We start from the raw sequence: 14,120 nt of genomic DNA, 5'->3' as shown, positions 1-14,120 counted from the left end.
CCCTTTTTTGTTTTGTTTTTTGTATCTTGGTGATAGAGACATTTGAGAGGCTTGTGAAGAGACAACGAGTAAGAGGGCCCAATTTGAGAGAAATTTATGGTCCTGCAAATAAGTCTACTTAGATACTCTATACTTAGATACCTAGATAGCCTACTCTAGCTCTGTAGTAGGCTATGAATGTATCATGTAGGCTATGTATGAAGTAGCCGTGTTGTCGTTATCATGTGACCTGCAGCATCAGTTATTGCATCCTCTATTATGGTCTCATGGGATAGTAAAGTGTCCATCGTATGCAATGGTAGCTACGTATTGTAATGGTACTTTTTGCTTACTCTTTTATGATTACTATGAATTCAGACATACTTCTTTTATCAAAATCCCTACTAGGGAAGTATGCAATTTCGGACACAGCTTTTTCGGTTAAAATTCGGAGCCGCACAGTAGCCTATACACTACTCTTACTAGTACTTTGAAAATATCTTTCTATGACAGAAATAGTATAAGCAGTATGCTAGTATGCAGTTCCGAATTCACCAAGTCTTTGTAGAAATAGTAGTATGCTAGTATACTATTCCATAATGCTGCTTCAGTTCAGTTGCTAGGATAAGCCAGTTCCAGGGAGTTGTCTCCCTCTAGTGGCTGAGAAGTGCAATTGTACAAACGCATAAAGCAGCATGGTCATACGTATAGGTCTACTACTAGATAACTAGAGCTAGTGCATACTAAGCTCTCCTCTTCCCATTATTTGAAGGGATAGGAAAGGCAGAAAATAATCATATCAACAGTTTTTTTGTGTGTGTGTGTAAACCTCAAAAAATATTTACAGAAGTCCTTGTGTGGCTTTTAATTTAAATGGGATATTTAGTGTAAATGTATGTTTAAATTTATTCAGTATGATTGTAAAATAGTAATTAATAAAGCCCATTTAAGTAGCTTCAGTGTACCAAGCTGATTTGTAACTTTTTATATGAGTAGCTTCACTGTAGCCTAGCTGCTTTAAATTATGAATATTTTAATAGTTTTCCAAACATTGATGACAAAACTAGTGATGACCAAATCTGTGTTGCTTTAACTTATGTTTGTCTGAATGTGAAAATGTGAAGTTGATAATCGTATTTCTCAGAAATAACCACATTTCATATGTTTTTTGCTCACAGGTAGCTCAGGGTTATTTTCTCACAACTTCTCATGTTTCAGCTCAAAGGAAAAAATTGACAAAGGAGTCGGTCGGACTTTGCTCTTTCAGAATGAAACTGTTGTATCAGGCAGAATATAGTCAACTGAAAATAAAGCAAGGAATTTATGTTCTTTACATTTTAACACTTTAACATTTGTGAGTGTGACGATGGATATATATGCTATAGCTGTTCTTAATGTAAGTTGTTGAAAAACATATAATAACCACTTCTATTTTTAAGAATGAAAATAAAATGACATTTAAAATGACATTTATTTACAATTATTTCTATATGTACTTTGAATAAAACTTAATATTGCAGTATTGCATATATTAATAATAATATATATGTTCAATAGCATTACAACAAGCAGTCAGTCAAATTTCAAACATCTGTTTGAAAAAATGCTTCTTGAATAGTATTGAAAGCCATACGTGATACATATTTAGTTATGTTGTCCTTAATTTAGATTTTAGATAATTAAAAGCAATATTCCTTATTTAATGTCCCAAATGTATATAAAAATGAACTATAATGTAAACAATAGTTTAAGAATTAAACTTGTTTTAATGATTTTTTTTGATGAGTGGTGAACAGGAGATGACTAATAATGCTGGGAATGTGTGTTCTGTAATCCTGCTGCGTTGCTGAAGATGTTTTAGCATATATCCTATTATCCACATGAATGATCCTGGTGTGTGATTTGGACGGAACTCCAGGATCAGATAAAGGCCGACTGAAGCTTGTTTGCTTTGCATGCGACTTTCACACCATCCAGAGGAACTCAACTAGATAATTGGCCACAAAGCCCACAGAGTCACTGCCTCTCTTTCCCTGACACAGGCATGCTAAGACATCACTAACCATCAGTCGCAAAACAACCAGTCAGGCGGAAAGTTGTCTTAAATTTGCCAATAAAATCAATGTACTGGGAATTTCATTTGATTTAATACACTTTTTAAAACGTAAAATATTTATTATAGCTCTTCAAAAATTCCGTGTTTAGTTATGTATATAAACCTGCTATAGGCAATCCACAGTTGTCCAAGGAATAGTCTAATAAGGAAGTATATGCTTGAAACTGGGTTTGGTTTTCTGGGAATTATATAAACTACATCATCTACACCCTTTATGGGGCATCGTCATTTATATCATTATACATCCAAATATGTTTTCAAACGGTTTTAGTCATTTTTAGTGCACATTTGGTAAAATAACTTAAAGATCAAATGCATAAATGACAAAGTCCTTATAGGGGATACTTTCTGTGTAGCTGCACTATTGTTCAGTACTGGCAGGAAGTATGATAGTATTTTTGCCTGTGTTTTAGGTTGATGTTAATAAGTTTTATAGAAGACAAGAGAGGAAAAGCTGTACCTTTCCCAGAAAGTATTGATGATAGTGACGGCAGTGCATCAGAAAATAAGGTCGTAGTAAGAAAGGAAGAAGTTGAAGATCAAGGAAAATCGAAGCAGCGAGGGAGATGGCAGAGATGAAGAATATAAGCCATAGATTGTTGTGGAAGTCAGGAATTTTGTAACATTATCCTATGGCAGTTTAGAAGATGTGATCCAGACTACAACCAGAGGTCAGGAAAGAGGCCACTGCCTATTGGTCTCACTACACTGACAAACAAATGATCCAAAAATGATGACTAAACAGAATCGAGTTACGTGTGGAAAGTGTGGGCTACACTGAAAAAGAAGTGTCATGTTGATTTCCACTTGTGCTACAATCATTGATTTGGAATTCCAAGTATGAAACAATGTTAAATAATTTTTTGTATGTTTTTTGAAACATCACGTCTAGGACATTGTTTCACTACTTTCCTGGCAGCTAAGTTGCATCTAAATTTGTGAAGTTGTAAAATTGTAAAGTTTTTGACATTTTCAAATGTAAGTTCCAAATCAAATATAGCGGTGCACGATAAAATGGAATCTTAATAAAGCTTTTTAATGTTTTTTGAAACACTAAGACTACACTACTTTTCAGATAGTGAAAATGCATTTAAATGTGTGTGAAGTTTCAGACAAGTTTCAGGCTTGAAAAATATTTTACCCTAATAGGATAAAGTCAGTGATAAATGACAGCACCCTAAAAAAGGTCAAAGGTCAGATGTTGAAAACTAATTATGGAAAATTATTTTAGCCTTAAATATATGTAAAATATAAAGTCATTTATCTTTTCTAGCTGTGATTTCATAATTAGTCCCACAGTGGGTTAACTTTGACTTTTATGAACATTTGTTAACTGTGAAGTTTAAGTTCATTTTAGTGTTAAGAATAAACCAATCCACCATATTCTGTCAGTGAAGCATTTGTTGAGTCATTGAGAGATGAGCGTGATTTAATTTGTTGGACAGCTGTCTGGGATGTGCGTTTGAATGCGTGTGTATGTGTGCATTTGTGCGTGTCTGTGTCCCCTTCAGCCTATTCTGTACCAGACATAAGCGTTATATATCCCTTATGTCTGACATCCATTACACATGATTGTAAGTGATAAGTTCATAGTCGCACTGAAGGATGATTAAGCTTTTTACTTGTTTTAACTCGTTTTAGGCTGAAACCGTGCAGAGTTTGTATTCCCTGGAATGCTACAAACCTGCATTCTCACACCACCTTGAGGCACATGCGCACAATGACAAACACTCACACACACCCTAATAAATCCTGCGGTGTGTCTGTGCGTGGGGAAATTTAATGTGATGTTGACTGCTCGGAGCAAACAGTGCATGTTACTGCATGCACCTGTTACAGGGACAGTCCACACACACACAAAAAAAAAAAAAAAAGAGAAGAAAAAAGGAAAATGCTCTCATAATTTTACATTTTCTAAAATGTATCAAAAATATGTGGTTTTTGGGACTATACAATGAATGTCAGTGGGGTCCAATGTTGTTTTGAAAAAACTGTTAACCATTTATTGTGTATTCAGCAGGTTTAAAATGACTGAAATTACATTTTTGGGTGAACTATGCATTTAAGGGCTTAGGGTTACTGTTCTATGAATGTTTTACTAACGTTCCCATTAAGTTATGAAAACGTTTTCTTGGTTATGTGAACGTTAGAGCGTTATTTTATCATTTTGCAAGTATTGCGGGAAAGTTACTTCTGAATATTCTCTATAACATCTGAACAAAACAGACTAACATCCAACTAAAATGTTTCATGAATGATCTATAAATAAAATGTTTGTGATAATGTTTTAATAACGTTATTAAAGACCAAATAACTTTGAATGTACGTTCTATTAACGCAACTGGAAGAACATTTGTTCATAACTTTGAACAAGAACCTTGCCAGAATGTTACCCAAAGTTACCGAGAATGTCTCCTATTAGCTGGTTATATGAGTGAGTGTGCATGTGAGATTCAGTGCAGTCCTTGATTCAACTCTAAAACTTTTCCTTCTTTAAAATTTTCTCCTCCTTGGTTTTCCAAACCAACTCTACATTCTACAGTCTTCTTATATCTTTATCTCTCATTGAGCATTAAGTGACAAGTGATGCTGAGTGATTTTGGCAGATGAAAGCCCATAAAAACAACAGCAGGAAGTGTTCTGTCGCTTATCTGAAGAGGGTGTGCCGCAGCTAGGGAAGCAGAAGAGGAGATAGATAGGTATATGAAGACTGGAATGTTCATTTCAGTCACACCTGGGATAAAACACACCTATTGGACCTGGTCTTTCCCTTTTCATTGGCTGATTTGATCATGACTGACAGCACAACCAACAAATAAACACTCTCTTTTGGCTGCTGAAGGGGTTTGATCTATGATCCCAAATTGTGAACCAATAGCATGCCATGGTTGACTTGCAGATAGGTGGGGTGGAGAGGAAATAAAACTCATCTGTGGGGTGTGTCCACAGTGGCGTAAGTACAGACTGTGAGTCTGTACAACACCGTGCAGATCTCCTGCCTCAAAACTATGGTTTGTGGAAGGCGGACTTAGACTCATCCTGGTGGAAAGCTGCCGGGAGCCCTGGAAAAATCACAGATGTCCTCTCTAAACTGGTAATAACAGCTGCAGATACCTATATGGGGAGACATGTCACGAAGACTCATTTGCTGTTCTTTTGGCTGAAAGAAAAATGCTGGACAGAGCAGGTGGGAACTTGTGCCGGAGATTTGTATGGAAGCAGTTGGAGTTCTCAGTGGAACTGTTGAGTATATGTTCAAATGGTCGCTCACATCTCCTTATCACTTTTCCAGCCCAGCTAAAGATGGTGAATCTGTTGGACGGAGAACTGATAAGGGCATGTGGCTGACACATACAGCTTTGTGTCTGCTGGGCTCTCAGGTCAGGGTGCGTTGGTGATATGTGCACATTTGTGAATGTCAATGACTGAATAACTAGTAGTTGGTAATAAGTTTAACTCAGTATTATTTTAAAACCTTTTCTAACTCTTATATGATTTACTTGAACTTTTTTCCAGATACTGCTGAAACAGCATAATTGACTGTCATTTCATGTCTTACTTGCATACATATAATCATCATGTTTGAGTTTTGTATTTCTAAATTATGGTGCCAATGAGAACCAATATTTATTAATTTAACCATAATTATTTTTTATTTTTTTTACTATACTAAAACTGAAATGTAGGTGTATATATGTATGTCTCAATGTAAACTCGGGCTGCACATGAGTTGGTGATGTTGTATTTTTAGTCTCTTTTTTTATTCATCTTTACCAAACAGGACACTTCTCAATCACATTAATTTCTATAATAATAAGTTAGCAGTAGATTAGTACTTTGCAAATTGGTAGAGTATGTGTTACTTTTCTTAATACAGACATTATTATCTTTTGATGACAATAATGCTCACGGCTTAATGAAAACAATACCAACGTTTTAAATAGGCGCAATAAAAATAAATCTGCAAGCAAAAACATTCAGATAAACTCTGTTTATGTAAGGGGAAAAGAATTCAAACATTCCAATTTTACTCTAAATGCAACTCATGTCATTCTACAAACTTTATTGTATAAAATGCTCTTTACCTTTAATTTACAATTTATTTAATGTTTTTATTTCATCATGTTAACAAAATGTTAACCTACATTCATGTTATGCATGGAATTTTATTGTGATACATGGTATCAAATTACACAAACGATGGCAATGAAATTTGAATATGAAAGGTATATGTCTAATTTGTATAGCTATGCAATATGGCTAATAGCATTAAGATCTCACAAATTATTTCATGCTTAAATTTACACTTCATACTGCAGTTTATCTTATTGCATAGGCATCACCAACCTGACAACTTTCCTACATTCTTACTCAAACAGGCTCTCCGTTCTTTATATAAAGTAAGCAGATTAAATAGACTGAAAATTTGGAATGTAAAATTTAGGCAGGAATGGCGACACACTGTTTTTTAAATGAAGAGAGTGATTTTCATTGGGCAAGGTGTTGTCTCAAGCCAGGCCCACCATGGAAGCACTGAGATCCCACAGTCTGCGGGCTGTAGCATCATCCCTACCCTGAGGAGCCGCCTCTTTGGCTGCACAATCACTGCAAAATGACCAAAAGAGAGCAATGAACAAAAGCATGAAATGATCATTATTTAACGACAATGCTCAGACAATAGTGTGAATAAAAGCTTTAAAACTGTATGGAAAAAAGTTTGTTGTTTTTTCTATTTTGACCTTATTAAAATTATGAAGACATCCATTGTAAAACTTCAAAGCTTGTTCATTGTATCAAGTTTGTCAGCTTCTTCCTATAATTGCCTGTCTATGATATCTTGGGAGAGGTGACACACATGCAACCATGTTTTGCGTTGTAACGCTAACTTTAGAAAAGTTGTTTACACCTCCATGCACGCCTTGAACATAATCATACTAAATTGCAGTTAACACATGTGACAGAAAAAGCCACTGACCTGTAGTAAAGGCCACTGGTATTCTGCAGACTCTCATCCACCGCACAATAGATGGTGGTCTGTGAACCCTGCCAAGGTGTTTTGACAAAGAAAAAAAAGGGCAAGAACATAAGCCTCTTCCACAGAGGCAGGGCGGGTAAAAAGTGTCGGCCGAGTTCAGTACGGATTACCCCAGGATGCAGAGAGTAAGTTGTCACTCCTGTGCCTGAATGACATACAGGGAAAGTGTTTGAAAGCAGCATGATTGAGAGTGTGACACTGTGATGTTTCAATTCAATAAGAATGAGAAAGTTTTCTTTATAGCTTACCTTTCAGCCTGACAGCTAGTTCACGGGTAAACAGAACATTGGCCAGCTTGCTCTGTCGATAGCTTATGTATGGATCATAGTCTTTCTCCAGGTTTATATCATCAAAATAAATCTTGCCTATCCAACAGAAAATAATTTGAAATTTAATGAATTACATGCTTGGGAATCAAAAAATCTAATGTGTCATAAACACTTTAAATGTATTTACATTGTAATACATTAAAATAAAATATGTTGGAAAATAATACCATCAATGCACACTGCCCTACAATGGTACAATACAATTACCTTACATTTTGTCAAAACTGAGCATCTTGTCAGGGATTTGGATAAGGAGTTCAATTACTGCTTGCAATAATTTAAATAATTATGATAAAAAAATGATAATGATAAAAATGTGCAAGCTTTTTTTTGTAGGCATAATTCAGCTAAGCACATAAAGACATAGATGGGATTCCATACCTTTCTCATGGGCCATGCTAGAAACATTGACAACACGGCTAGGTGTTGATTTCTTCAACAAGTCCAGAAGTAAGTTGGTAAGCAGGAAATGGCCCAGGTGGTTCACCCCAAACTGCATCTCAAAGCCATCTTCTGTCTGCCACTGTGGGCACATCATTATCCCTGATGGCAAAAAATAAATAAATCTAATTAAATTTAAATGAATGAATAAATAAATACATACAATACATAGGTTTCATTTGCTGACAGAGCAAACCTTGTAATCTGTTGCCAAAAAATAAAACACTTTGTTACTGTATCAACCATGTGCTTATGCATTATAATCTGTCTGACATTCCTTACCAGCATTATTAATGAGAATATCCAATCTCTCCTCATTCTGCTGTACATCTTTGGCCAGAGCTCGGACAGACTGCAAGGAGGCCAGATCCAGCATCTTCACAGCCACGTTGCCATTTCCGCTCCTCTTCCTGATCTCATCCGCTGCTCTGTTGGCTCTGCCCATGTCTCTGCAAGCCAGAATCACCCTTGCACCTGAACAATGGAGGTTAATAAACAGTAATTGTTGTGACAATGCAATATTTTCTGCAACCATCAAGCCTTCAACAAATACAACAGTACTACAAAGCTCTTATGCACTATCTATCACTATCTGAGTTTCCAACTTTGAAGGGGTTTCATTAGCCTCATAATAACAAACTGGGCCATGTTAGTGTGGTTTCATAAGTGATGGATTGCTTAATGGATTGCAGTTTTATCTCCCCCCTGTGAATTTATCATCCTTTTCAAACCCATCGGATATACCATTGAGGGTACTGAATATCAATCAGTATAAATATCAATCAAATGAATAAGATAGTGTCCAAAAATCATCTAACCGGGCTGTTTGTGAAATTCAGGTACAGAGTTCCATCGGCACTGTTATGAGGGTCATTGATGTGATGCTCATTTTGTGTCTGGATTCAAAAAGTTATTCAAAAATACATTAAACATTCAATTCAGACCAACAAATTGAATTGAATACACCTATAAAAAACATACAATCAATTTAATTTTTGTGGAGCTTAAACGTAAAAAATGTCAAGGTGGTATAACTGTCCAGAGATTGTAAAAAAATAATGACTTTAGTACTTTTCAGTAAAAATAATCAATTTTGTTTTAAACTATAATATTTGTTTAAACGTTTGTCCTCTAAATCAAGGTCAGTTTTTTGCCAAGTCACTAAAAACACAAAACAGTGTGGACCTCTTTAGACCCTCATTACCAGGGCTTGACTTTAACTTTTTTGCTCACCAGCCACTGGGGTTAGTGGTTTTCCAGAGTTACTAGCCACTCAGCATTTTCACTATTTTGACATCGATACCATAGGGAAAAACTGCCATATAGATATTTTTAATATTATCTCATAATTTTGCCAGCCGGTATATTAGGCTGCTGTCACTTTACGCACGGACACATTATACTGTTTTATATAGCCAATATACTTGTCTTTATGTGCACGCACTTTGGTTGTGAGCACAAAATCTGCAGGAATGAGTAAAATTATACTCAATACGTGCAATCCCTCTCCGAAATTCAAGCCCTGTAACACAATATTCATCCAGAGCAAATGAAATGAGTGAGTAAAGGGTTTGTGTTTCAACTCGCTGTCGGAGAGATTATAGAGCTTGAACGCGCAGCTGGTATTGGGTATCTTGCAGAAGAGTTTCAGATATTTTAGTGATATGTATCAAAAAATCAATACTTTTGACAACACTTCATTGCACTTAGTTTATTATTTCAGATGCCTTTTTAAAGGTACAATATGTATTTTTTTCACCTGAAGGGGTCGCTAACCTCTTACAATAACAAAGGCCTAGATTGATGACGCAGTAAATGAGCGTGGAATCATGGAACTTGTCGTCATGCCGATGGATCTAACATTAATAATGTTTAAGGGGAAATAATGTTTATGAGTGAATACATTCATGTTTTTTAACATGACTGTGATATGAAGCAGGTCGCGATTGCTAATGAGAGACATCAGATATCAGCGTCACACACGAGTCCCGCGGATCTAAAGGAATGAGGACATTTCATTCTACCGAACTACCCGCAAGTGCTGAATTACTACTCAAACTGGTCAGTTTATTTGACGAATTAAACGTGTGAGGTAACGCAGAGCTGTTTCCCTTGGTCTAACGTTACACTATCATACTAAACTGCATTTGAGTGAGTTGAAAGTTATAATGTTATTCTATGTGTTAGTTTGTTGTCTGTATGAGACTAGCAGTAATCTAGATCAACATTAGAATAATATACTGATCATATTCTAACATTACATCATGTTGAGCTATATAACATTGATTCGTTTTATGTACATTTGCTCACCTGTCTAATAAAGTGCAAGCAAGAGCGGCGTCTCTGTCAAGTCGTACAGCTCTGTCAAGTCGAAGTTTGTCGCGGACGTGGAGCTCTCGGCATCTCGAAAACGCCACGCTGATATTGATCCTTGTCTTATTTCTCCTTTTGTCCCAAAGTCTGCTTGCCATGGTCCATAATGTTTGAACGAAACAACAACAGCGTGCCGCCATACATTACGCAGTTGTCCACGTCTGTTGCCATGGTTACTATGGCAGTACAAGCGGAAACCAGGGGTAACGCAGATATTGCGTCATTGACAGGCGACAAGGGACGGGCACTATTTAAAATTGTGAATTTCTCTGAATTTACAAATTCTTGGAAACATTTAGGATAATTTAAGTACACAACTGAAAGAAATATATAACACTGTGCAAGTGGATTTTGGATATTTTGCTACAAAATTCTTACATATTGTACCTTTAAAAGACTACAACTGAAAAATTTATATTATATAAAATTCAACCTGCCAAAGTGACTGCGTTACACGCCACCACTGAAATCCACCCGCATTTGGAGGGTGTTAATGTCAAGCCCTGCTCATTACTGTGTTTTAAGGTTGTCATTAAAGGTGCAGTAAGTGATTTCTGAAAAATGCTGTTGATATTTGAAATCACCAAAACAAACACACCCTTCCCCAAAAGGATCGGACACCTACCTTTATGGCTCCGCCTCCAAAATTCACAAACAGGCTATGCAACACAGGCACCTTGCCCTAATGAGAACGCCCTTATTGCCGATTGGCTACAAGTGTGTTGTGTATCAAAAAATAGACTTGCTATATAGACCTATCATGATGCCAGTTTAATTAATACTTTAAAATAACTTAGGAACTCCATTAAAATGATCTGACCTCTCTTGGCCATGTCCACCGCAGTCTCTTTACCGATACCAGTGTTGGCTCCCGTTATCAGAACAGTTTTGCCGTCCAAGCGCGCTCTGCTGCGGCAGACTCCACCACCCAGCCATCTCCGCAGGGCAAAGAGACCCACACCTACCGGTACAGCAACATCATTACCTCACCTCTAACCTTTTCACTCTCTTTTTTTGTTTAGCAAAAGTGGTGTTTTTTTTTTTTAAACAAAAATCACAGGGGATACATATATCACAAATAAACACTTAAAGGAGCCGTATGTAAGATTGTGGCCAAAACTGGTACTGCAATCACTTTCAAATTACTGTAGAGCGGTGTATCCCCTCCCCCTCCCCCCTGACTCGAGGTTGCCAGATAGGCTGCAGGATCCAGCAGGAACGTAGGCTGACACGTAGCTGTGGTAACTAGAGCAGAGCTGGCAACCCGGATGCTGAAACACTACTGACTTCCGTGATTGGTTGATAGGTGGAGGGTGGCGCTTCAGGCCAAAACACAAGATGACAACATCAACATCAGTTGAGGGCTGCAACTTCACTTTTTAAATTACAATATCCTGGCCGGACTACTGTTGTCAGTGATATAAGTATTTGAAATGAACATGATTTCTTAATGTCTAGTGACATATCAGGGCCATTTTATGATTAATTGAAATACATTTCTTACATACAGCTCCTTTAAGAAAACAGGATAAGAAACTCAAGGTAGAGCAAGGCAATAAATTACATTTTCAAGCAAGATACAGTAAACAGAGATAGTCTACTAAAAAAACAATTCACAAAAAATATAGCCTAAAGCAACTGAAATTAAACATACAATAAATGAATAAACATAGCCTAAATAAATAACAAGTAACTTAAAAATGAAAAAAAGTAATCTTTAGGAAATCAGGAGGTAACTCTTATGATGAAAGCATAATTGTTTTAATTAACAGCAGTTTTAGCAGTTTTCTTGTTAAATGACGAACAAAGGGAGACATTTAAATCAACACAGAGAAGCCTAAAATTGGGCTTAGAATCAGTGACTACATTTATGGAGACCTCACCTCTAACCTACTCTCAAAACGTTGGTATCTTTGATAAGCCCAAGCAAAGGTTATCCGATACACATGTAAGAGGCCCATAGAGATATAAATGAGATAATATAAAAAAAGATATATCTTAGATGTATCATTATTTCTCATTAAATGAAATATAACAGTGTTCCCACATCTTTCAATCAATAAAATCCCATGACTTTTTTCTTTTACCTTTTTTATTTATTTATCATTTGACATAATTGCACGCACTAAAAACACTTTCTTGGCTGAGTAACTGCAAAATGATACACATTTATAATATATATATATATATATATATATATATATATATATATATATATATATAGATATTATTTTTTCTTTCTTTTTTTTTTTTTTCAGAATCTATTTATGAGTGTAAATTATCAGTTTTAAAAGTGCCTCACATTGACATGTTTTTGGTTGCCGTAGGAACCCTGATTGTTCTGGGAAGCCATTATTTTATCGAACAAGTAATAAACATGCAAACTATGATTTAACTTTTGCCTAACTTACCTGTAACCAGGACAGCTGTGACACCTGTAGGGTGTTCTTCCACAAACTCCTTCGCTGCCTTTGTGTATTCCTGCATTATTACACTGGTAGATTAACCTTCAACTACTTGAGCTCCTTCTATTCAGCATCGAAAGTGTTTACAGAGTACAGACAGACAGAGAGAGAGACGGAGAGGTCAGTCACCGCCCACACACACACACACTACACACAGGAAAAGAGAACTTCAGAGTAAACACAGTGGACTCACGTGTTCCAGCCTCGAATTTCAAAATAAGAGTGAAGGTTGTAAAATGCGGCTTTGGCATACACAGGAACAACAATCATCAATAGTGTCATAATACATTTGAAATGATTAGTAGTGCTGGCTTACAGTCTGATTTAAGCGAAAAAAATACACTTAAATTGACAGGGGTTAATTGACAGTCTACCTTATCAGATAGACTGGTCAAGTCAAGTCATCTTCATTTATATAGCGCTTTTAACAATGTTGTTCCAAAGCGGCTTTACAGAGATACAAGGATAGTTTAAAGTAACAGAGATTGTTTTGGCTGTATAGCAGTTCTTGAATAAAGTTATTTGCCAGCTGGTGCAAAACATAGTCAACTTAAAGTAAACATGTCCCCTTTTTTCCTCACACAGGATAAATTTGCCTTTAAACATGAAAATACCTTATTATAAATGAATCATATTTGCAGGTCCTTGGCATAAAATGTTTGAAAACTGCTTTAGTAAATACTGAGAAAATTGTCGAGACAACATTGTGGCATAGGGATTTGGTCAGTGCCACTTACATTTTCTTTATAAGGTCATTGTAATTGTTAGAATAGGTGGAATTGTAGAATGGGTGTGCATTTGATACTTTCTATTCAGGCGAGGACCTGAAACATGGAGGAGCACATATTTGTGTACATAACCTTGTGCTACATCATGCCAAGGTTTAAGGCTCCAGCCTATTTTTTTTCTTCCTAGCCAATGAAAAAATAACAACATTCAACATCAACATTCTGAAGGCTGTGTAGAAAATAAAATATTTGGAAATAAGGATCATAAAACTCGCAAGCTTCTTGTAAATTTGTTGTTGATTGCTATACAGCATTAAACAAATAATATTTCAGAACTCATAGTGAAAAAGTGGGGAAAAAAATATGAATACAAATATTTATTTTAAGTCTTCTACTTTGTAAAGTAGGCTAATTTATGTTCAGAGATAGGCTATTTTGTTAAATTGCTTCTTTTTATAGCCTATATGTATTTCCTACCCCACTTCCTGAGTCTACACTCCATAGAGCTATCAGAACATGAAAACTTTTAACTATAAAGTGTACACCAACTAGTTTATGTACTGGAAACAGCTTTATTGCTTTGTCGAAGTAAGTTAATAGGATATTATAAAACCATGAGGTAATAAGAATGATATTATTGCCTTCTTTACTGCC

The 14,120-nt window shown here is 36.0% G+C and overlaps 1 protein-coding gene across 1 annotated transcript; it reads right to left on the bottom strand.

Annotated features, from left to right (window-relative positions):
• Positions 1-6,071: 6,071 nt before the first annotated feature.
• Positions 6,072-12,896, bottom strand: LOC311079623 (retinol dehydrogenase 11). Its single transcript, XM_084109211.1, has 7 exons — positions 12,685-12,896; positions 11,094-11,234; positions 8,183-8,374; positions 7,841-8,002; positions 7,379-7,495; positions 7,071-7,275; positions 6,072-6,700 (listed from the first exon to the last, which is right to left on the bottom strand). Exons 1-7 carry the CDS (start codon positions 12,758-12,760, stop codon positions 6,604-6,606), a joined length of 990 nt encoding a protein of 329 aa, XP_083965337.1. The 5' UTR covers positions 12,761-12,896; the 3' UTR covers positions 6,072-6,603.
• Positions 12,897-14,120: the final 1,224 nt, after the last annotated feature.

Source organism: Abramis brama, assembly GCF_963993115.1.
Source record: "Abramis brama genome assembly, chromosome: 3".
Taxonomy (NCBI): Eukaryota; Metazoa; Chordata; class Actinopteri; order Cypriniformes; family Leuciscidae; genus Abramis; species Abramis brama.
Note: the sequence above shows the minus strand (reverse complement) of the source record. Positions and strands in the feature narration are given on the sequence as shown.